Source organism: Cyphellophora europaea, assembly GCF_000365145.1.
Source record: "Cyphellophora europaea CBS 101466 unplaced genomic scaffold supercont1.11, whole genome shotgun sequence".
In the NCBI taxonomy this organism is placed as follows: Eukaryota; Fungi; Ascomycota; class Eurotiomycetes; order Chaetothyriales; family Cyphellophoraceae; genus Cyphellophora; species Cyphellophora europaea.
Window position 1 is genome coordinate 1,120,654 of NW_008481799.1, and position 22,930 is coordinate 1,143,583.

Genomic DNA, 22,930 nt, shown 5'->3' on the forward strand with positions numbered 1-22,930 from the left:
GTGTGTGCTCTGAACCCGAGCGACCGAGCGTCTACGGGCGAGCTCATCGGCCTTACAGTAGTCTCGCATATGAGATACCCTCGCTTGGTACAAAGGCATAGAAACGGCATAGACAGCGAATAGATGAATCGCAGGTGACAAAACTGGGTGCTGGCTGCTTCTAGCTTTCTTCCAAACAGGAAATATCTTGTCTATAGATACAAGATTTGTGAGAGATATATATTGCTACACTTGTTTCATCGCTTCATAATGCATATACAAGAGGTCGCCAGGTCAGATCAACAAGCGCCGTGAGCACGGTGCTGCAGATACCGGATCGCTTTTTACTCTTTCGCAGACCAAAGTTTTGCGCGCCTCATCCCTTGCCGCTTATTGTAGCGGCGACCGTGATTGTCCTAAATGGTCCTTGCGCCAGACCTGAAACCCCTCCACCTTTTATAGTCACCGCTCTCGCCGTCACAGCATAGTGCCACATTTTTTACATCGCAGCCGATGGCCGGTATCTCCCATAGTCGCCCTGAACGTCGTGTTACCACAACGTGAGCATTTCAAGTCATCTTCGGCATCGCTCTTTGCCGAGTCCACCTTGCTCGGACGTCGGGACACGGCCTCACGTTGAGAGCCTTCCGAACTCATCAGTTCGCTACTAAGCTCGCTGATCATACTGTTTGTTCTCGACATGGGATTCGATCCCGGACCGAGAAGACCAGGTGTTCGTGGTGTTCGATTGGCCATAGGGACAATATTCTGCTCAACATTCCACGCCAGCATGGACTGTCCTCCGTCCATCAAGAAGAGGTCGTTGCCAGAATGAGGGAGGTCGCGACTCGTAGGGTTAGATGGGAGTGGGCGAAGATCCTCGGGTCGTTGTCGTGGGGGTGATTTGGCCGAATGAAACGAACCAGGTGAATCAGGCGCCTGGATTTCAACTTGGGGCAGTCGAGCAGGAGATGGCGGTGAGGTAGATTGTGTGAGGGGTGTAGCTCTTGGTGACTGGCGCAGCGACAGGCGATGATGCCACTTTTTACTCGGAGATACGCTGCGTGGGGGGTCATCGGTGAAGCTCGCTCGCAAATTTACCTCTGACAGGCTATTTGAAGCGCTGGCAGCAGTTCCAGATATCGAGTTGCGCCAACTCAGGATTCGGTCTGCCGACTGGTTCTTTGAGCCTAGGTTGATGGATGTGCGATGTATCGAAGAGCCAACCGAATTCCGTGTCGTAACTGAACCACTTCTCGCCAGCATCTTCTTTGATAGACTGGAGTTGGCATCCCACGATTCCTGCCTTCGCTTCAAGAACGCGCAGTCGTGCCGGAAAACCTTGATTTGCCCCGAGTAGTCAGCGGTCACGATAATGTGTCCACCAGGGTGTGCTTGTCTGGCTCGATAGGCTGGTGTTTCCAATGCCCGCCTCGGAGACCCCGAAGCAGGAGGACGCTCGTCCGAGGTGGTGCTGGCGTGGGTCGGGGCTCTGGAAGACACTATCGACTCTGTGCGGCTGACCAGAGTCACAGGAGGCGGGTTGCACAGGTCGAACAAGGGGTCTCCAGATTGTGCAAGCAGTTTCCTCGTCTTGGTGGATGCAAGAACCGCTGACGTAACAATGCTCGAGTGGGCTTCGAAGACTTCCACTGGTCTTTTATCACTCTCTGATCGCTCAACTGGGCCCGTGGGCCAAATGTAGACCTTGCGGTCCTCGCTCCCGCAAATCACAAATTTCCCATCATCGCTGAAAGAGGCATGAATCTGACTGCAGGAGTTCTCATGGCCCCGAAATTTGACCTCGAGAGTCCGGTCCTTCAGATTGTACATTCGTATGCGTGAATCGTTGCTTGTGATAAGCAGCTTGACGTCAGGAGGACCGTTTGGCCGAGGGATTGAGATGGTGTCGATGCCTGTGACCTTGCTGCCTCTCGAATTCTTGCCACGTGATGATTTGACGTGAATCTGTGAATGGGCTTTCAAACCTTCTGTATCGTACAAAATGCACATACCATTTAGACAACCGGCGATGGAAGTCTTGCCATCTGGCGTGAATGCGACAGCCGTGACCATGTCGGAGACCTGCTGCGAATATGCAACCGTCTTGTCGGGAATACTCCAAAGTCGGATTTTGGAATCTAGCGAACCGGCCAAGAAGAAGCGGTCATCCCTGGGGTGGAATTGGATCGAGGTGACGAAATCACTGTGCTTAAAGGCACAAAGGCATTCAGCGCGGCTGATGTGATACAGTCGTACCGTCTTGTCCATAGAGGAGGAAAGGAGAAAGTTGTTCTTGCTCCAGCTGAGATCGAGTAGACTTGAGGTATGGCCATCGTACTCTCGGACCAGCTGCTGCTTGAAGACAGGGGCGTTGAGGCGAAGATTGTCGCCCTCACCTTCAGCACTACCAGGATCCCTCTCATCATGCTCGCGGTCCTCTGCAGCCGAGATGACTTCCCAGACTCTGAGTTTCTTATCCTGGCCAGCGGCAGCCATGTACCTCCCATCTTGGGAGAACTCCAGAGCCCATATGGCCTTGTTCGAGGCACGACTGTCTGGTGGGGGGAGGTGAGGTGTATCATCGATGCCATGAATCTTCGAGTCAATGGATCCTCGGCGAAGACGGGCCTTCTTTTCGTTGTCGAGGAGGATCTGGGCTAAGAACAGACGGTCGAAGTCTCGGGATCGGCGGTTCTGCGCTTTGACTTTGATGTATCTGGGTGGGGTGGGGAACCTGGGGATGAAACCGACGGGGTTGGAGAAGAGTTCGGCGTCGTTTCCATTGGAACGGTTGTCGGATATCTCGGGGATGTCAAAAACGTCGACAGTATCGTCGCGTTTCTTGCTGCCCATTATCCGACTCAGGAACGAGACTCCCTTCCTATGGCGCGAAACATGTCAGCCTGATGTGCCACAGGTGAACAAGATCACTGGCGGGGTGCGAATGGGGACGCATGGGCAGCGATGAAGATATGGCAGGTTGGACGGTGTCACACACTTCTTGTCTTTTGTCGCCTTGCTGCTGGCAGCACTGTCCACTCGTCGGAGAGATGTATTGTCCGTGTTGGACCGAGCAAGCGACGGCTCGGATGGGCCGGAAGAGACATGAGCCGCAGCCGAGTTATGCTTGTAGTAGGACTGGGTACGCTCGAAGATTTGCTGTCGACGTAGGTTAGCGAAGAGCACACGAGACGGAGAAGGAGGAGCGGTGTATACTCTTGAGATAGGGTCAATGGGGGACTGCGGTGAGTGCTGGTCTGCTGAGGGGCGTGGTGGTTCGGGGGCCATTTTGAGGCCACCGGCTCTGTCGGCCGTATTGGTCGTATTGGGCACTGATATGGCAGAGATATAGTGTCAGCATACGTGGACAGCGGGGGCCAACGGTGGATCATGATGGACGCAAGCTCGCTCAAGTGAGAAGCTTGCAGAGCTTGAGTGAGATGCTGACTGCGTGTATGAGGAAGCCGCAGCCGCAGGGATTGGCAATTGTAGCGGAGTGGAAGCTGTGTAAAGCAGACAGGTGCGGCTGTGGCATACCTTTGGCATTCTTGCTATCGTGAGCAGCCACTTTCGAACTGGATTCCGACACTGGCTCGGTCTTGCGAGCACCATGCTGTGCATCCGGATGCTCCGGGTGTTTTGAGATGGGGTTCGCGCTCGGAGGGGGGCGCCCAATGCGTGAGGGCGGCGCGCTGGAGACGCTTTTCGCCATGACCGTGGGGCCGGTCGTGCATCACAGCTCAGGTGCGAGACACCATTGAAATGTGTACATGGAAAAGGAAGACGACATAGCGTCGCGCGCAAGAGGTCATTCCTAGACAGCAGCGACGCGGATGGCCCCGTTGCTGAAAGTGACTAGTGGCAGCATCTTCGGGGGGGGGGTGGCTCCAGGAAGCCAGATAGGGTAGATCAGCAGCGGGGACGCAACGGCATGTGCACATCGACAAGCTGCAAAAAGCTGAGTTCAGCGTCGGCAACTGATGGCAATGTGCCCGACCAATCACAAGTGGGACTGGAGTTTGTGCCCGGTGCATTAATACCAAGAAGAGACAGACACACTGTACGCATTATACATCTCTCTCTTTCTCTGTCTCGCTCTTTGGGGTATCTGAAGCTCTATTCCTCTTGATGATACACGCGTGCCCAGTGCTGCTGATGCATGCAGATGTGGGGCAAATCTTGCCACCATTTTGTGATTCCCGGTCAAAATCGCTTCTGCCGCCAGTGTTTGCCGCCTCATCCATATCGTAACGTCGTGGCTAGCCCATAAAGTCCGCTTCAGGGTCGTCACGCGAAGAAACACTCGACGAACGCCTGGTCGGAGTCGTGTTCTTGCGTGGCCTTCCACGTTTCCGCGGCGTTCCTCCCACCGAGCCTGTGCTCTTCCTCTTCTTACCTCTATTACCCGGCGCCATAAGTCCGTCTGGATCTACGCTGGCAGAATGACCCTCCCTCATATCCATACCTTCTTCTCCCACTACCACGTCTTCATCGATGTTCATGAGGCCGTGGAACTCGCGACAACGACCGAGCATAGCCTCCTGCGTCTCCATCGAAGATAGGATGCCGTTGGTGTTTTGCAGGAACCGATCCCCCGTAATCCCATGCACCTTCAATGGCGCCTTGCCACCTTCCTTGGCCTGCTTGTTCTGATGCATTGTTGCTCGCACGTCTCGAGAGATCCCATACTGTCGCTTGAGGTGTGAACGTGCCTCCGAGATTATTGTCACTGCGCACGCTCCTGCCGCAAGCCGTTTGACCAGGTCCGCGTCCGCCACCGTCACAGGCGTCGGCCGATCCTGGATAGCCTGGTCCGCATCGCCGACGGAATTGTTATTCTCTGGCTGCCCGGCTACTCCATTGACGTCCACTGTCTCAGTTGTCCTTGGGGGAGGATCGACTGGAAGTCTGGTTTCAATCGCTTCAGAGATTTCGCTGCCATTCTTGCCGAATACAAGCTCCAACTGCAAGATGGTGTGCAAGAGATCCTCCATCTTGGCAAATTCAAAGAACGCCAGATTCTGCGCCACAAACCGCACAAATAGTATGTGGTTCGGGATCTGTCGCGCAATTTCGAGCTTCCATACGTCCGTGCTGAGTCTGGAAATGAGATTGCTGAGAAACTTCTTGACATACTTGGACCCGCTGGTGTTGATAATGCTGAAACATGCACCCAACTTGGCCTTGCCCTGCCGAGTTCCCGACGCATCCTGGACTGTCTGCAGCTGGTACTTGAACGCCGTCTGCACGGCTTGCATGTACTCACGCTCCCAGAAGGATTCGTGCTGGGTGTGCGCTTTGGCGTGAGCTTGCTCTGCAATGCTGCGGACTTCGGCATCGTCGCACGTCTCCAGCGCGATAAAGACACCAGCATAGTCCTTGGGGTGGAACATTCCCCTCTTCGACATGATGGCGACCGTCCGTGCGGCATGAATCAGATCTGGCCCGGTAGTAGAGAGTGCAATCTTGGCAATCCTCCCAAATACATGCTGAGCGATGTTGGAGATCGCACTGTTGTTGCTTTGCAACTTAGCATTGCCGCCCATTTTCTTCAAATCTTGAGCTGGCTCTCCCTTGGCCTTCTCACTTGCATCTTCTTCAGGCGGGTCACCCAATGCAACAAACATCTCTTCGAAGGTTTTCAATACACACCGACGGGCCTTCGAGCCATCTGCTTGACCGAGGCTGTTGTAGAACAGCTTCCTGATTGGTTCTTTCTCGAACTGGGCCGGCCAGGCTTGACAGACACATCCGAGGCTATCCAGTGCTGTCAATTGAATCTCGTCCGGTTCGTCTCTGGCAGCGAACGGGTAGAGCAAATCCGCAATGAAGCCAGACACCGAGCCCCCATGATATGCTGAGATTTGTCCATGAATCTGAAGGCTGTCTACGTCGATATGCTTTGTCAGCGATCCTACAATGAACACCAGTCGCTTCCGGGTGGCATCATTTCCCCTGTTGCCACTCAGCTGATCGATGATGGACTTTAGGAGCTTGACGAATCGAGCACCGTTGTGAAGGACATCGTCGATGGTCCGCAGACAGGACATAACATCGTCGAGATCGCCTCTGACCCGCAGCTTGGTGACTGAGCTGAAGAGATCCCCTTGTATGTCCAACAGCAGATCTTGATGGGTTACAGACAAGCGTGGCAGCACGTGCCGGAATATCCCAATGACAGCTTTGAACATGGGTAGTTCCTCCGTGGTTGTGAGGTGGGTGAGGTACTGTCGCAGGTGCGAAAGCTGAGCCGGAGCGACCGCTTCAGGTCTCGCCTGTGCCAGGCACACCAGCAGCGTCAGACTGGCTTCTTTCGCGTTGCCGGCAACAATGGATCCAAACAAGATAGCTACAATGCGATTCAGCAAAGCGCCCAGCTGGCTGGCAGCCTTGTTAGCCTTCAGCTGCCATATAATGAACCGGGTAAAGAGAGGTTGTAGCTCGGTTGCGTTGTATTCGATGGTTGCCACAATATCAGCTGTAAGCTGTTCAATGGCGACATTGGCTTTTGCAGAATCCTGCGGTTCACTGGCGAGTGCGAGGTTTCCACTGAACCAGGCATCACTGAGCGTACGCTTTGCCAGATCGCTAACACTGTCTTCCAAGTCGCCGGTGCGACGAAGGAATGTCTCCGCAATCCAGGCTTTTAACTGCGGACGAGATTCTTGGGCGTAAATATCAGCAAGGTGGCTGATGGATCGCTTTTGTACGCCAACCTTGCCGTCGCGAGTACATTCGATGAGCTTTTTGATACCACGCTCTTCGTAAACGGGCTTCGAGATCAAGAACTTGGCAATGAGAGATAGTGCAGCGTCGCGCACCAGTGCAGAGTCATCAGAGGCGCACGGGAAGATGTACCGCTCAATCTTCATATCTTGAGAATCCAGAAGACTTGCGTCGGTCTCGAGCATTGTCACGACGCTCTTGATGCTCCGACTGCGGACCTGTGCCTGTTCACTTGAGAGCGAAGCCAGCAAGATATGTGCGATGGCTTCGTAGCGACGGCAAAAGCTATGACTCAAAATGCTCAGTAAGTAGGCAAGTAGAGCCTCACGGGGTTGCAAGTTGTCCAAGATTCCAACAGGAGGCGCCTCAGAAGCAGCATTGTCGATCTCTTCGAGCAATTCAGCTGCCTCGGACCGGAGAGACTGTCCTAATTCTTCACCAGGTTCCGCTGTGATGTTTCGGCAGAAAGCTGTGGCATACTGAGCCAAGTAAAAGCATTGAGCAGATCGCGCTCTCAGACTCTTGCTCTCCCTTTTGCTTTGCTGCATGTCGTAGTATCGACAAGTCAGAGCAAAAGGCCCTTCGGGACCCAAGAGTTCCTCCTTGGTCAATCCTCTGGAGAAGTGGTCATTGGCTAACCTGACCACAGACTGTGCAACCGTCGAAGCACCGTCTGCATCCCTTGCTAGACCAGCCGCGTGAGCTACAGCAGAAGCCTTGCAGGACGCGATTGCAGCACCCATTGTTCCAAGAGATTCGAGAGCCATGTTCTTCACACCAGCAGCCTTCTCAGTCTGCGCAGTGTCGGCCATTTTTTTGAACAGGAGATCTAAGACAAGCTGTGAGGCCGGCCAGTCAGGCAGTGGTAATAGAATAACCAGGTCTTCGATAAAGAGATCGAGGATGTTGCGGTACGGAGAATCCCCCGTCTTCGAGACCTTGGAAGCTTTGTTGACAAGGTAAAGCACAATCTCGTGACTAGTCCTCAGAGTCGGTGTGTAGAGAGCTTCAGCTTTGCGACGGAGTCTGCTCAACTCATCTTGGGCTTCTTCCGGATCGTCCACATGCATCTCTTCTCCCTCGTCGTCGTCTTCTGCTGCAGAAACCTCATCGCCAACCGCGCCTTGTTTCGCACCTTGCAATCGAAGTGAGGCCGATCTGCGATTAACATCAAGTGCTGAGGTCTGTACGAGCTGCACAAACAGCGCAGTAACAAGCATGATACTCTTACCATCCCCCAATGTGTATTGTCGAGCGCTTCTGCTGGTGGAGGGAAGCTTGTCGACAGAAGACAGGATTTCGTCCATGACTGTTTTCCGGTCAGACGGGAACGCAGCAAAAAGCCTCGCCAGAGCCGACATCACCTGCTTTCGCGCGCGTTCGTACGTTTTGGATCCCAGTGCAGCGACCTTCTCGGTTGGCCCATTTTGCACGAAGATAAGTTTTGCTGCCAGGAACTCAGTCGTGTTAAGACAGTCACCATCTACTTTGATTTGTACGCAAGCAGTGACTAGTTGATCGAGTAGTTTCCTGCTCGCATCTAGCAGACTCTTGAGTCCTGTTTCAGCTGCGACAGCACAGCTGAACAGCCTACCAGATTGACCATCGGGGCGGGACTCGATGACTGGAATTAGGCACGATTCAAAAGCATTGACAAGTAGTCCAGAAACAGCTTGCAGGACATCTGGAGATAAATCTGGTGTGTTGTCACCCAGAGTTGTCAGCAGCGTAACGGACGCAGATGCCGCACCGATTTCAGCCGAAGCGATTCGCGAGTGCCAGATTTCGATGTCTTCATCCGAAGGATCCTGACTGAGTCTGAGATTGAGAGTCTGTGATCGGGCGACAGGACCCTCGCATAAATGTCGTAACGCGTTGATGTGTTCGTTGGAGATATCGTCAAGGCGTTTAAGATCGACAAGTTCTTGCAATCTGCTTTGAAGTCTGCTCAGGGTGGTGGCTGATAGTTGAATTTTGAAATCGTCGTCATCGTTAGAACTTTCAAAGAGGCCGTTAGACGATGTCGCTGCATCGTTTGAATCGTCTTCCTCCAGACGATCTCGCACTTCCAGGAGAGTCAGTAGGTAGTTTTGAAACTGCAGAACGGCAGCGTCGCCCTGTTCTCTCTGAGTGCGTTGGCGTAGAGCAAGTTGAGCCTCTCTGTCTTCGTTTTGGAGTTTTCGTCTCTTGGGTGAATCCGGCACCGCCGCGTAGTCCTCTCTACGAAAGCCTGCAGGTTGTGGGACGGCAACAACAGGTAATAGGCCGTCTGAAGAGGACTTTTGTGCAGCGGGAACCTCGAGAACAAAGTTTTGAGCATGGGCTGAGCCATTGAGCTGCTCCGCAGTGGCTGTGAATGTTGCAGGATGGGTAGAGGATGAGACTGGCTCAGGCTGATACTTGTAATCTAGAGGACCGCAGTTATAGACGTGGTTGGCCAGCGGAGACAACTTGGGCGGCTGAGATGGGGGTTGTCTAGTGTTGGGTTTCCTCTTGAACTTGCTGCGCACTGGTCAGTGGATATCACAGCTTCTGCGACATCAACTTACAACTCGGACAGGTCCCGTGGCTGTAGCAGCCGTTGTAGCTGATCTTGGACATCTGAAGTGATCTTGATACTGGCAACGGCTTTCCGCTCGGATTGGCTGGCGAGACGGAGATCGCGCCCACTTGCGCCAACGGACGGGAGAGGAATCTGGTCTGAAGGCTGTAGCGGCGAGGTCGTCAGCGGCGTGAATTTGAAGGCCTCGCTAAAGGCTAGAGGGCGGATGAAGGATTCATCTCTCGTCCGAGCGTGCTGATCGCCAGCATTGCGTGCGAGAGGCTCAGTCATCTCGGAGTCTTGAGGTAAGTGCCATGGGAGGGGCCCGGCGGAAAGATTGAGGGAGTGGGACGAGGCTAAGTTGTATCTCTGCAGCGGGATAACAGAGGTCTAGCCATCGGGGTAAAGTGACATGACAGGTGTCGTATTGACCAACGCGAGTGTTCGCAGCGAATTGCGCAGAACTGTCACGATTGCGAAATGATCTAGAGGTGACCTTGCGGATGTGGATGAATTAGAAGATGCAGCGCGGAGTTTGGCGAGGTTTGCCCGCAGTTTGGGGTTGGCGGCAAGGCAGCCGCATGCACCTGCAGGGCAGCCACTATGTACACCCCCAAATGGGGCTTGGGGGATTCCTAGGCACCCTTGCCCTGTTCTGCTCTTGGCGCAGATCCCCTGCTAGCGGCCACTCCACGTGCATTTGCCGCTTTCCCTATCATGACTTTTTTCTTCACTGCAGACGAGTCTTCAGATCGACTTCAGTTCTCGACCTTCAGTGTCACGAAGATGGTCGCCATTGGCAGCTTGCTCTTCTGCGATGCCTGTGGGTCACTCTTGCCACGAGTGATCCCAGGCGAGAATGCGAACGATATGATCAAATGCGATGATTGCTCTCAATACACCAAAGACACATCGTCAAAAGTCGTCATGTCCAAATCCAAACCCAGTGCGTTTCCGTCTAGTCTGCGCGACAAGCTCTCCGACGTGCAGAACGTCAATACAGAGGAGCTCCAGGTTGAAGCAGTCATAGCCAAGACCTGCCCCGATTGCGGGAGGAAGGAGATGTTTTATCACACCAAGCAACTGCGCAGCGCTGACGAGGGTACTACTGTTTTCTACCGATGCGAGTGTGGCTACAAGGAAGTTCAGAACAACTGAGTCACTTCAAACGGAGAAGAATTCGGTCTACCTGTTAGTAGCTCAACTCTTACGAAGCAACAGCCAGAGGAGGTACGGTGGCATACTCCATATCCGTGCTCTTCTCATACTCGGCCATATCCAGCGCCACAACGACGCTCTCCCGTACCACCTGCTCAGGATCGTCCAGGAAGCGCTTTAGCATATCCTCGACACCCGGTTCTTCTCCTAAGCTGCCCAACGCCTCCGCAGCTTCATGACGGACCATGCTTTGCTCCTGCCGGTCCTCCAATACTGCGAGGAGTGCGGGTATCGATTCTGGATGTGACAACTGGCCGAAGACGAATGCGATTTCGTGGCGGAATAGCGCCGAAGGATCTTGAAAGCCGGATGCAAGTGCATGGACCGCTGGTTTGGCGCTAGGCAGATCAGGTGGCGAAGCCAGGTCGCGCAGTGCAAACATGGCTCGGTACCGCTGGAACAGAGATTGTGAAGTGTCGAGCAATGTAGATTGCAGGTCGCTGATCGAAGGTGTTTCTTTCGACGAGGGCATCGGTGGGGCAGGGTCGATGGATGTGAAGTCGCTGGCCTTAAGCTGCTCTTTAGACTGGGCGTCTGAATCTGCCCACCGAATGCGATCAACTGCTATGTCACAGGTCTCACGGACGACCACAGGTTCTTTTTCGTCATCCTTTAGCCGCTGTAATAGTTCTAGGCTGCTCTTATCAGCCAGAGCGCCCAAGGCTTCGGCTGCTTCATGTCGGCACATAGGATCCTCTGCTCGGTTTTCGAGCACCGCTCGTAGAAAGGGGACTGCCTCTAGATTCTTCGTTTGCCCTAGACAGTAGGCTAGCTCATGTTTGAGGAGGGCAGATGGGGAAGCGAAGGCAGCGGCAATAGCAGATATGGCAGCCGAAGCATCTGGGCCGGATTCCTGCGAGGCGACGTGTTTTAGAGAAAAGAGGGCGCGAAAACGCTTCGCGAGTGGCACACTCTCATCCGTCAGTGCTTTTCGGAGAGTTGCAACCGTCGTGTTCGTGCTCAAGGGATTTTCTTCCACTGCAGCAGGCGACATAGTTGATTCAATTATTCTCAGTACTGTCGGACGTACGAGTATCACCAGATGCGAGGCTGCGAAATCGAGTTGTCGATTAGGTTGACATCTTTAAGTAAAAAAATTCCATGTGACGATGCCTGCGGGGTCGCTGATCTGATAAGATAATCAGAGATATGCCAAGCCCAGGCTCCCGACTTCAGCCCTCTGCCTCACGATATTTTGTGTTGTCTCCTCTGCATCACCTAGTCACACTACGAACCTCTGCACAACCTGGTCACACTACGGACCTCCGCATTGACGAGTGTCGCCTCCCCCTTGGAACAGCGCTCACCGGCCTCATCAGTTCGACCGTCGTGTCTTCACCATGGGATCCGTTGTTATTCCTCACCTTGTCACCGCCTGGCATGTGGATCAAGCCATCCTCACCGAGGAGGAGCGCCTAGTCGTCATCCGCTTCGGTCGCGACTGGGATCCCGACTGCATGCGCCAAGATGAGGTGCTCTACAAAATCGCGGACCGTGTCAAGAACTTCGCCGTCATCTACGTCTGCGATCTTGACCAAGTTCCCGACTTCAAGCAGATGTACGAGCTGTACGACCCTATGACTCTGATGTTCTTCTTTCGCAACAAGCACATGATGTGTGACTTTGGCACGGGCAACAACAACAAGCTCAATTGGGTACTCGAGGACAAGCAGGAGCTCATCGACATCATTGAGACCATCTACAAGGGTGCAAAGAAAGGGAGGGGTCTGGTGGTTTCTCCGAAGGATTACTCTACTCGCTACCGGTACTGAGCGAGCGAACGCGTTTCAAGCGGGCTCCTGGATTGACTAGAAGCTCACCAAAAAGGATCGACAAAATTGACGGGAAGGTTCCTAGATTAACTAAAAGCTCACAGTAAAGGACCGACAAAATCCACCAGAGGGCTCCCCGGCCATACAGCAGATTACTTTTGGTAGTTGATGAAATCGACTGGCGCCCTCCTCGGACCCGCATCAGCGGCTTTTGGGTGGTAGTCTGCTGTGAGTTCCAGGAGCCTTCCCATCAATTTTGTCGACCTGTGGAGGCCCACTGTTATCGCCTTGCTCATGCAGGCAGATTTTCCCCTGCGCTTCGTCTGATGAAGTCACTGGTGCGATCGGGCATGCTCAGGAAAGGCGAGTGGCTGGCCTCGACCTCTTCGACCCTCACGCTTCCTCCGTCTTGACGCACTTTATTGATGAACAGCCACTGGGTATCCTTGGGGAGGGCCCGATCCTGGTTGCATACCAAGTAATGGATCGGGATGTCCTTGTGTGCCGAGTACTCTGACTTGTTGGTCCACAATGCGGTGCGAAGCATTGGTCGGAGCATGGCCGTCCACTTCTCTGCCTCACTCTCGGGTATATCGGCGTAGAAGAGCTTGTGTGGATTGAGCTCCGACTGAATGTAATTGTTCAACCCGTCAATCGCGTACAACTCGGCTCGCTCTCCAGACGGTAAGTCCTGAGCCGTAGCGATGTCGTCACCCTCGCGGGCGACATAGGCGGAGATGGCGGCGACGCCTATAACCGAAGTGCTCTTGCCGGCTGCGGACCGACTCCTGGAATCGAGAGCCCTCACCGCCGATGAGGCTGGAATGCCTCCATAGCTGTGCGGAACAAGCACCACATCGTCACCAGCATCAAGAATCTGCACAACCACGTCTCTGACTGCACGAATATCATCTCTTGGATCCTCAAGCGGGGTTGTGCCCCTGTCGACGACGGAAGGCAGGCTGACGGACACGACTGTGTACCCATGTTGGCGCAGGATTCTGGCCAAAGGTTCGAAGTGGGCCGGACTGTGCCATGCACCGTGGACGGTGACGATTGTTGGCTTGGACATGGTAGCTAAAGAATATATGCCTTGATAGGATTGATGGGAGCAGTGAATCCGGTTGCACATGAAGCGTGCCTACATGGTATTTATGTCTGTCCGCTCTCCGTGTCCACGACTCGGCTTATGTCCTGCCCAGAGCAGCGATTGTCGGTTCGCGACATTGCCAATGTCAGTCCACAAAGCGGCCGGGGCATATTGGTCAGTCAGAAGCAGCATGCAGACCGGACCAGGTCTCGTCCGACGTGTACAAATGATTTCTTGGCTGCGCGGCCATCTACCACGTACACCAAGTAGACCAATGAGAGGCTCCCCTCGCCGCTTTCGTTGCCAAAAGAAGAAGTCGTTCAATGCTGTGTGGTATTTATGGCCGCTTTTCAGTCTCGACGACTATTACTCAGCGTCCAAGATAAGTCTCAGCACGGCACTGTGCGCCACCCTAGCTGTGTTCCTGGCGATCAACCCCCCCCCTTTGGAGAGCATGATGTCGCCGTTGCGGCCGACGCTACCTAGAATTAGGTGGGGAAATCTCGCTTCAATGCAACCCGGATTCTTGACCGCCTCTTCATCTCGCTGTGAACATGTAAGGTGCGATCACCGACTCTATCCACCGTACGAACCCTGCATCCTTTCTCCTGTCATGCGCAGTCCGCTGTCAGCATCAGGCCTGCCTTCCTGCCACACTTCCTGAACTTGTTGCGGCCACCCGTTCTCGTGTCCGGGCGGGAATGCCAGAGTCGCGTGCGCTGCACCACCAACGCCGTCGTCGCCGTCGCCGCCGCTACGCGACAACGCCCGCCCGTACGCGATAGCCGAGGAACCTTCGAACCTGAACGAGATGTCCACGATGTACTACCTCCTCGCGCTCACGCCCATCCTCTTCCTCGCACTCTGGCACCTTACATCCACGCTCACCCCACCACCCCCAGCCACACTGCGCAACAAGCGCATCATTCTTCTCATCGCACACCCGGATGATGAGTCCATGTTCTTCTCTCCGACTCTACAGTCCCTAACCCACCCCTCTTTACAAAATCACGTCAAGATCTTGTGTCTCAGCACCGGCAACGCCGACGGCCTCGGCGCCACCCGCATCCGCGAACTCGAAGCTGCCGCCGTGACCCTCGGGCTACGTCGGCGCGAGGATGTCTTCGTCATGGACGACGAGCGCCGCTTCAAAGACGGCATGACCGAGAAGTGGGACGACAAGGAAATCGCGCGTGTGCTAGCCAGTGCGTTTGCGCCGCAGCTGATCGCACCCGCCCCAGCCCCCCCAGCCGAGAAAGAGAAAGACACCAAGAAAGAAAAGAGCGGCGGCAAGAGCAAGAGCAAGAAATCCGCTGCCACTAGCAAGCCGTCAACGCCGTCCCCAGCACCCACACCGCCCGCTGTGCCCGAAGGCCCCCGCGCCACCATCGACGTACTAGTGACCTTCGATCAGGCCGGCGTGTCCGGTCACCCCAACCACATCGCGCTGCACGCCGGCGCCCTCACCTTCCTCCGCAACCTCATGAAGGGCCACGCCGGCTATGCGTGCCCCGTGTCGCTCTACACGCTCAGTTCCGTCAACATTGCGCGCAAGTACAGCTTCGTGCTGGACGCGCTGCCGACGCTTGTGCAGGGCGTGCTGGGCGGCGGCGCCGGCAAGGGCAAGACCAAGGGCGAGCGCGTCATGTTCATGAGCGATCTGGCCAGGTACTGGAAGGCGCGCGACGCCATGGTCAGCGGCCACAAGAGCCAGATGGTCTGGTTCCGCTGGGGGTGGATCGGCGTGGGCCGCTACATGGTCGTGAATGATCTGAAGAGGGAGGGGGTTGCTGGGTCGTGAACACATGTATGTATGGCACGGTGCAAGGGATGGGCTCGGATGGTAGAGGAAGCGTGCTCTACTGTATCGTTGGACCCAGGGAGGTTTCGAAAGTGCTTGCGCTCTCAAACCACTGGTACTGTCTGGAACGGCAAGGACTAGCTCGGGCCCGGCTATCGCATGGGAGGTTTCTTCGTCTCTCACGCTTATATTTAGGAGCAGGGGGGGTTGTTCGGTCGTTCGCGAGAGTGTTGGCGAAGTTGGTTCCATGTGGCATTGGCTTCTCTGCGGCTGCACCGCGTGGTTTTACGAGGGCGCGATTTGCATGCATGAAGCGTGAGTCGAGCAGAGCAGAGCAGAGCAGACATTATTGCATTGCAACTGCATCACAAGGAGGGCGGTACAGACTGTCCCTCCCCAAGAGGACATAACAGAACGATTAGCCATATAGCAACGAAAACCATACTGATCCGCTCTATTACATGAACCAGATGGTCAAGATTGAGTTGGTTCTACAGCCTCATCTACAGCTAGTATACAGGAGTATATATATTGTACAATCCTGCGCCCATCGCATTGAACCTGAAACTACGGCCTGGTCTTAGCCTCGTCAGGTTCGCTTTCGAATTCGTCTTCGAGATCCTGTTCAACTTCTTTCTCCTCGCCTGCTTCAGGTCTCTTCACAGGATCTGGCGTTTGGCCCGCATACCCATCGCCTTTCTCAGCAGCGTGCCAACGCGCCTTGAGGTGTTCCTGGTGCCACATCTCCGCAGAGGATCGAATCCAGAGCACATTTGAACGAGACTCGCGTACAGGAGGCTCGACTACTTGGGGCTTCTCTTCCACCTCTGGGAACAGAGCCCATCCGGTGCTTGGTTCTTCATCGGCTCCGTCTTCCGTAAGAGTTGGCCTGGCATAAGATAGCACTTCCATGGGGCCTGCCAGAATACGGTCCCGATCCGGACACTGCAATAGACTGTGATCCTCTTTACAGCAAAGGAAACACCACTTGCTGAATCGCTCCAGTTTCCTCGGAACCCGTCGGAGCCGTTCGATCATTATCGAATGATGGTCGAGGTCAAGCGCGCGGCGCAGAATCCCAGTCTTAACAATGAAGTGAGCGTCGGCAAGTTCGATAGCATAGCTGCGGTGCAAATAGCCATTCTTGATTCTCACCGCGCCATTCATAGTTTTATACCCGATCTCGTTGGGAAGCTTTGTCTGAAATTCCCGAATGATATCCGGAATGCGTTGAGTGACATGCTCCCACTGTTGCTCCAACTCGCTTCTTGGCGGACGCTGACGGCGAAGCAGCCGCCGAACTGCCAGTATCACCGCCTGCAAATCCGCGTCGACCTGGATGGAATGCTGAATGAAGAGTTGCCGATCAGCAAAGAACTCGTCGGACAGGAAGTAGGACTCGTTGTGGACATTTGTCACGCTGGGTAATATCCGGTCATAAAGCTCCGAAAGCTTCGTCTGCTCAACATCGAGTAACCGCACAGCTTCGCGAAGGTGCCCAATGGCAGCATCGTATTCAAAGTGCTGACCTGCGTTTTGAGACAGCCTCGTCAGCAGTTGTACAGTTGGTTGTACATTGTGTGGTTCGTCCGTCATCATTTCAAACAGCCGGGGTAGTGCTTGACCAGGCAGATGCCCAGGACTCCAATTTCTCGACCGGTGCCAGGCGTTCTCCCGGCGAGCGAATTGATAAGTGAGCTCAAAGAGCTTTTCCCACACATGTTGTGGGGCGTTGATGTTGTAATTGCGCGAGAGGTAGTCATTTAGTAACGAGGCCACATACATCTCATTATTGTTACCAAAGACATGCACCACAGTGTCGAGAAGGCGCCCCGTGGGGCGAAGTGGAGAGTTTTCCTCGTAGAAGGTCGGACTTTCGATCTCTTCTTCATCGAAGGTAAGGAGAAGTTCGGTGTTGATGTTCCAAACGGAGCGGAGGATGCTCTTGACTCCATTCATGTCTCCGTCCTGACCTAGCGCGAGCATGAGACTCGTGAAGGTCTTTTCGTTCCCGGCGAAACCCTGCTCGCCCATCTGCTTGAACACCCGCAAAACATAATCTCGCAGTCCTGCCGGTTCCGAGCGATGAGGGCGACCTCGGCCGAGGACGGCCAGCTGTCCTTGGTCCCTTATACCGTGGACGTTCTCTCGCCGATCCAGGTGATACTGTGTACGGCGGTGGTGCTTGCGGTGTGCTACATCGTTCAAGCCAGACTTGGCACATGCGGCCAAAAGGCTGTTATAGCAGTCCTCGTCCGGATCTACACCTTGAGCGGACATCTCGCGGTCGAAGACCAGCCTCGCGAATTGCTCATCGCATGCGACCTCGGCACACCAAAGGACGTGGCGATAGACGTCAAGCGTAAGAGGAAAGCCTGCATCGGTCCGCATCTGCATAATGCGTTGAATGCGTCGTACAAAGCGTTTGCACCTATCTTCGAGGGACCGAACGGTTCGGAAGGCCGGGCCAATGTGAAGCGAGGGTGGAAGGTCTTGGTATAGTGGCTTGTAGGCTTCAATGAAGTGCTCGGGATCCAGCTGGCAAAATGCGCGGCTAAAGGCATGGTCGCTGGCGGTATGAATGAATTGTGCCCCATCCGCGGCATGAATCAGGGCGAAGAAGACACGGTCCGGATGTTCGTCCTCCCGTAGATCCCAGGCAGACAAGCTCTTAGGCTCGTCCGCAGAGCCGCGTGAAGAATCCAGGCCAACGCCATGGTCCGAGGTTATATTTTCAAACTCGACCGGTGCCGTCCATACCGCTGATTTCTCGTGTCGAGCTTCCCCCTGTGCGTCCCCAAGCTGGCCGAAAAAATGGCCATTAACCGCGGTCGAGGTAGATGAGCGAGTACCGTACGATGGCTGTCTGGCTATCGGCTGCGATTTGCATGGTCGAGGACTTAGGGAGGCCGTTGGAAGCCGTAGGTGACGAGAATTGATGTGTGCTTTGAGGTGCGGAATTCGGCTTCGTGATGAACGAGCAGCAGTGTCGACGGTCCTCAAGAGAGGAGCTGCGCCGGTCATCAAGAACATTCACCAGCTGTGTGGTGGTGATGAATCTGAGTCGGACGAAGCTGTCTACTGTTCTGGGGAAAATTACAGGGCAACCGCGACCTCGACTTCCAGGGCCCACAGGCGCGCTCGGCACTTAGTTTTTCCCGAGCCCGAGCCGGCAAGGCCACTCCAAGTACATACACTGCTCTCGATTACCAGGGAGGCGGTCTCCTATGTATCTGTGCAGACCTTCATTTCAGGCCCATAGCAGCATATGTCTCACCGTGATCGCGGAGATCAGGACCTCCATCCATTGTGACATGCTATCCTATCCCCTAACCCTCTCCGTCAACGCTGATGTCCGGCATAAACATGACCGAGATGACCCCAATCTCACTTTCTCTTCTCCAGGAGTTGTCCATTCACTCTAGATGTTGCAAAAGAACTTAAACATAGAATCTATCTGCTACTAGACGTCTCGGCCTTCACTGTACCACACCATGTCTTCATTCCACACAGCAACAGCAAATGACCTGGCTTCCGGCCTCAGATCTGGCGCGCTGTCCACAGAAGCATATGCAAAGAGCCTCCTGGAAGTTGCCGAGAAAAGGGAGTCCGAAGTCCATGCTTGGGCATATCTGAACGCAGATGTGGTGCTCTCTCAAGCAAGGGTCCTCGACCAGATCCCCGTCCACAAGCGTGGCCCACTGCACGGCCTCCCTATTGGCATCAAAGATGTATTGCTTACTCAAGGTACTTACTCTCTCGTGAAACAAACACACCAACTTACGCCGCAGACATGCCCACGCGCTTCAACTCTCCCATCTTCTCTAACAGTCCCACCATTCCCTTGGACGCCACCACCGTCAAAGTCCTCCGTGCTGCTGGTGCTCTCATCTTCGGCAAGACTCACACCACACAGTTTGCCTCCACCACCACGGGTGGTCCATGCGCCAATCCACACAACACCGCGCATACACCAGGAGGCTCCTCATCCGGCTCTGCCGCTGCGGTTGCGGATCTACATGTCCCGCTTGCCATTGGGACCCAGACCGGCGGCAGCATCGTGCGCCCGGCCTCCTTCTGTGGCATCTGGGGTCTGAAGCCCACTTGGGGAACCGCGTCTACCGAGGGCATGAGCCGCTACTCCACCACGTGCGACACGGTGGGATACTTCGCCCGCTGCATTGATGACATCGACCTTATTGCCAGCGTATACACCCAACGGCCTTTTCCATCACCGCAGCTGCACGAGCCCATGCCGCGGACCGCCAGAGTCGCAATGCTCAAAACGCACGTCTGGACGAAGGCGGGTCCAGGTCTTAAATCAGCGTGGGAGGCCGCCCGATCGCTTTTGGTAGAGCAGGGCTATCGGCCCGTGGACCTGGAGCTGCCGGCCGAATTCGCCCGCATGACCGAGTGGCACTCTAACCTGATGGCACACGAGAGCCGGGCAATGTTCCTGGGCCACGCCATGACGGACAGAGACCAGCTCGATAAGGTCATCTTGAACATCTTTGACCGGGGCGCCACCCTGACGCCGGAAAGGATACGCGAGACATACGACAGCGTGGCGCGCTTGAGGCCCGTCTGGGATGAGATCGCCCAAGGATACGACCTGATCATTACACCGAGCACGACAGATAGTGCACCAGAGGGGCTTGGATGGACCGGAGATGCGGTATGCAATACTTTCCTCCCATTTTTGGGTGTCTCGACCGCTAATATGGCCGTCTACAGTGTTTCAACGCCATGTGGTCAGCTCTGCATGTGCCGACAGTGAACGTGCCTGGGCTGAAGGGCACTGGTGGCCTGCCATTGGGCTTGACTGTAGTGGGACCGAGGTGGTCGGATGAACACGTTCTCCGGGGTGGCGCGACTCTAGACCAGGTCTTGAGGAAAGGTAGGGCGGCGTGATCCAGGTAAGAAATTTAGAGGCCGGCAGGTAGTTAATAAAATCGACGGGAGGCCTCCTGACTATAGATGAAAGACCATTGTTTCCTAATTATCACACTAGCGTTCACCGGCTATAGACAGGATGTCACTTTAAATTGGTTGAACCATAGAGTGACCTCAGTAGATCAGTAGTATATATTTGCCGCCAATCTGGACCCCTTGCTGTAGAGCATTGTCTGTTTTGGACCGCCAGTGGGTATCATCTACTGTGATCAGTAGATCATATGTAGGATTCGACAATATTGGTTGGCGCCCTCCTCGGACTCACATTTAATTGTTTCGCGTGGTATTCTACTATGAGTTACTGGAAGACCTCCCGTCAATTTTGTCAACCCCTGGTGGCTAGGGATGAATGACTCCAGCCGCGGCCAATAAGAGGCAGGTGTCTGCGTGGGTGTGTGTCTTGTCCCTCGTCTTTAAATTGACGTAGAACATGACCGACCAGGTTCCAATCTTCACGACCGACAGTACCTTGAAGAAGAGGCCGCGAGACGCTTTATATTCATTTGCACATACTCTTTTCCCGGCAGTAAATTGTGATTGAACAGGCGGTTCGTGTGCCAGAGTCTGGGGTACGTATAGTTCGCCCGGATATCGGCACGCCAAAGCCCGAGGCGCTGCTGACTAGCTCCATCCTTCGTCCGAAGACAGGGACGAACTACCTATAACCGAGTACGCTGGTTACCCATGCTGCTACTGTGAGTTACCCGCTCGAGCATCTTCAGGCAGGCTACCGCATTATTCCTCCATCGTCTACAGGAGGGGAAGGCTCCAAATCCCCTTTTGTATGATCGCTACGATCGTGCATCTTCCAAAAGTCGCTTGTTTCTCTCACAACTCTTTTGTAGATCACTATTTCTGCCTCCCTACTACCACACCTTCCAGATCTCTTGACCATTTCATCAAGTGTCATCTACTATCACCTGAAAGATGTCCTTATAGCACACATTGACGCAAGTCTCATCGTTTCGTTGGACAATCCCGACGTTGTTTAGCCGAAAATGGTGGACCACCTTGGCCGGCCCGACAAAGAAATCGACCACTCTTCGACAATCGACAACACCGGCTCCGAGAGTGTAACGGACTCCAATGTCCAAGATGTCGAGAAAGCGGCGCCCGCTAAAGCTCCCGGACCAGCTGTCCAGGTTGTCGACGATCCAGATGTTGTGGACTGGGAGGGGCCCGATGACCCGGCAAGGCCACTCAACTGGCCTGCCTTCAAGAAGTGGAAGAACATCTTCGTCGTCTCCACCCTTACGCTTATGACACCGTTCGCCTCGTCCATGTTCGCTCCCGCTGTCCCGGATGTCATGAAAGATTTCAACTCCACGAACATCCTTTTGGCAGCGTTCGTTGTCTCGGTCTATGTAGTCGGATACGTCTTTGGACCACTGATCGTCGGGCCCATGTCCGAGCTTTACGGTCGGCTTTGGGTGTACCATATCAATACCGGCCTGTTTATCATTTTCAACTTAGTCTGTGGTCTGTCAACGAACCTCGCTATGATTATTGTGTTCAGATTCCTGGCCGGCTTTGCAGGCGTTGCGCCAATGACGGTGGGTTCAGGGACGATCGCGGACCTGTTCAAGCAGGAAGAAAGGGGCAAGGTCATGAGTACTTGGACTTTGCCAATCCTGCTTGGCCCGACCCTGGGGCCTCTTGCTGGAAGTTATATTGGGGAAGCCCTCGGCTGGAGGTGGGACTTTTATATTCTGTCCATTGCAGCCGCAGTCGCATTCGCCGCTGCACTGTGGCTACAAGACGAGACCTATCCTATGACCCTCCTCGAGCGGAAAGCGAAGCGGTTGCGCAAGGAAACTGGAAACGAGAAATTGCGATCTATCCTGCAGTCCACCATGTCGCCTGGACGACTGTTCTGGACCAACATTGTCCGGCCGACGAAAATGCTCACTCTCTCGCCGATCGTGTTCTTGCTGTCCTTATACGTGGCCATCAGCTACGGCTATCTGTACCTGCTATTCACCACCATCACGGAGCTGTACGAGACGGTATACGGCGTCTCCCGCGCCAACGTCGGCCTCACCTATCTCGGCATCGGCATAGGCCAATTCTTCGGTCTTTTCATCTTCGGCGCCATATCCGACAAGACCCTGAAGCGCATGGCCGATGGTGGGGAAATGAAGCCAGAGTACCGCTTACCGCCATTAGCCTATGGGGGCGTCTTGATGCCACTAGGCCTCTTCCTGTACGGCTGGAGCGCCGAGTACAGAGTCCATTGGATCGTTCCCATCATAGGCACGACGATCGTGGGGGCCGCGATGATTCTGATCTTCATGCCCATCGGTAGGATTCAACCCTAGGCTCTGCTTGACTATGCTGATCTCGGTGGTAGGAACGTATCTCGTTGACGCCTACACCCGGTACGCCGCAAGCGCCATGGCGGCCAACACGGTGCTGCGAAGTTTGGGCGGTGCGTTGTTGCCACTGTGCGGAGGGCAGATGTATGATGCGCTTGGGTACGGATGGGGCAATTCTCTGCTGGCGTTTCTTGCTCTTGGCATGCTCCCCGTCGTCTGGGTATTCATGCGGTACGGCGAACGGATACGGACGCATCCTAAGTTCCAGCTGAACCTATAACTTTTTTAGGTCGAGAGATCGGACTGCATCAAGATAGAGCCTTGCTGAAAGAACAGTAATCGACCCCTGGTGAGCCACGCTCAGCCCAGTGTCATACTATCACTTACTGCTTACTAAACACTTACTCTTTGGACATTTTTCTGGGCACTCTCTGGGGGCACCTCTTTGGGGACCTCTCTGGGTTCCTCCGAGATACTCTCTTAGGTACCCTTAGTATACACCAGTCTAGATCGCTCTCGTTTTACACTCAT

At 54.5% G+C, this 22,930-nt stretch overlaps 10 protein-coding genes across 10 annotated transcripts; 5 read left to right on the forward strand and 5 right to left on the reverse strand.

Annotated features, from left to right (window-relative positions):
* Nucleotides 1-456: 456 nt before the first annotated feature.
* HMPREF1541_10109 (uncharacterized protein) lies at nt 457-3,270 on the reverse strand (the record flags this gene model as incomplete). The annotated part of the gene is made up of 2 exons (XM_008714780.1): nt 457-2,863; nt 2,981-3,270. 2 exons carry the CDS (start codon nt 3,268-3,270, stop codon nt 457-459), a joined length of 2,697 nt encoding a protein of 898 aa, XP_008713002.1.
* Nucleotides 3,271-4,241: 971 nt separating this feature from the next.
* On the reverse strand, nt 4,242-9,541 carry HMPREF1541_10110 (uncharacterized protein; the record flags this gene model as incomplete). The annotated part of the gene is made up of 2 exons (XM_008714781.1): nt 4,242-9,210; nt 9,258-9,541. 2 exons carry the CDS (start codon nt 9,539-9,541, stop codon nt 4,242-4,244), a joined length of 5,253 nt encoding a protein of 1,750 aa, XP_008713003.1.
* A 495-nt stretch (nt 9,542-10,036) lies between these two features.
* On the forward strand, nt 10,037-10,408 carry HMPREF1541_10111 (uncharacterized protein; the record flags this gene model as incomplete). Its single annotated transcript, XM_008714782.1, has 1 exon — nt 10,037-10,408. The coding sequence occupies one exon, from the start codon at nt 10,037-10,039 to the stop codon at nt 10,406-10,408; it is 372 nt and encodes a 123-aa protein (XP_008713004.1).
* Nucleotides 10,409-10,457: 49 nt separating this feature from the next.
* Nucleotides 10,458-11,462, reverse strand: HMPREF1541_10112 (deoxyhypusine hydroxylase; the record flags this gene model as incomplete). Its single annotated transcript, XM_008714783.1, has 1 exon — nt 10,458-11,462. The coding sequence occupies one exon, from the start codon at nt 11,460-11,462 to the stop codon at nt 10,458-10,460; it is 1,005 nt and encodes a 334-aa protein (XP_008713005.1).
* Nucleotides 11,463-11,808: 346 nt separating this feature from the next.
* HMPREF1541_10113 (thioredoxin-like protein 4A) lies at nt 11,809-12,240 on the forward strand (the record flags this gene model as incomplete). The annotated part of the gene is made up of 1 exon (XM_008714784.1): nt 11,809-12,240. The coding sequence occupies one exon, from the start codon at nt 11,809-11,811 to the stop codon at nt 12,238-12,240; it is 432 nt and encodes a 143-aa protein (XP_008713006.1).
* Nucleotides 12,241-12,532: 292 nt separating this feature from the next.
* Nucleotides 12,533-13,312, reverse strand: HMPREF1541_10114 (uncharacterized protein; the record flags this gene model as incomplete). The annotated part of the gene is made up of 1 exon (XM_008714785.1): nt 12,533-13,312. The coding sequence occupies one exon, from the start codon at nt 13,310-13,312 to the stop codon at nt 12,533-12,535; it is 780 nt and encodes a 259-aa protein (XP_008713007.1).
* Nucleotides 13,313-14,141: 829 nt separating this feature from the next.
* HMPREF1541_10115 (uncharacterized protein) lies at nt 14,142-15,131 on the forward strand (the record flags this gene model as incomplete). Its single annotated transcript, XM_008714786.1, has 1 exon — nt 14,142-15,131. The coding sequence occupies one exon, from the start codon at nt 14,142-14,144 to the stop codon at nt 15,129-15,131; it is 990 nt and encodes a 329-aa protein (XP_008713008.1).
* Nucleotides 15,132-15,698: 567 nt separating this feature from the next.
* HMPREF1541_10116 (uncharacterized protein) lies at nt 15,699-18,155 on the reverse strand (the record flags this gene model as incomplete). The annotated part of the gene is made up of 1 exon (XM_008714787.1): nt 15,699-18,155. One exon carries the CDS (start codon nt 18,153-18,155, stop codon nt 15,699-15,701), a length of 2,457 nt encoding a protein of 818 aa, XP_008713009.1.
* A 470-nt stretch (nt 18,156-18,625) lies between these two features.
* On the forward strand, nt 18,626-20,042 carry HMPREF1541_10117 (uncharacterized protein; the record flags this gene model as incomplete). Its single annotated transcript, XM_008714788.1, has 3 exons — nt 18,626-18,878; nt 18,923-19,806; nt 19,866-20,042. The coding sequence occupies 3 exons, from the start codon at nt 18,626-18,628 to the stop codon at nt 20,040-20,042; spliced, it is 1,314 nt and encodes a 437-aa protein (XP_008713010.1).
* A 1,040-nt stretch (nt 20,043-21,082) lies between these two features.
* HMPREF1541_10118 (uncharacterized protein) lies at nt 21,083-22,679 on the forward strand (the record flags this gene model as incomplete). The annotated part of the gene is made up of 2 exons (XM_008714789.1): nt 21,083-22,385; nt 22,435-22,679. The coding sequence occupies 2 exons, from the start codon at nt 21,083-21,085 to the stop codon at nt 22,677-22,679; spliced, it is 1,548 nt and encodes a 515-aa protein (XP_008713011.1).
* Between the last annotated feature and the right edge of the window lie 251 nt (nt 22,680-22,930).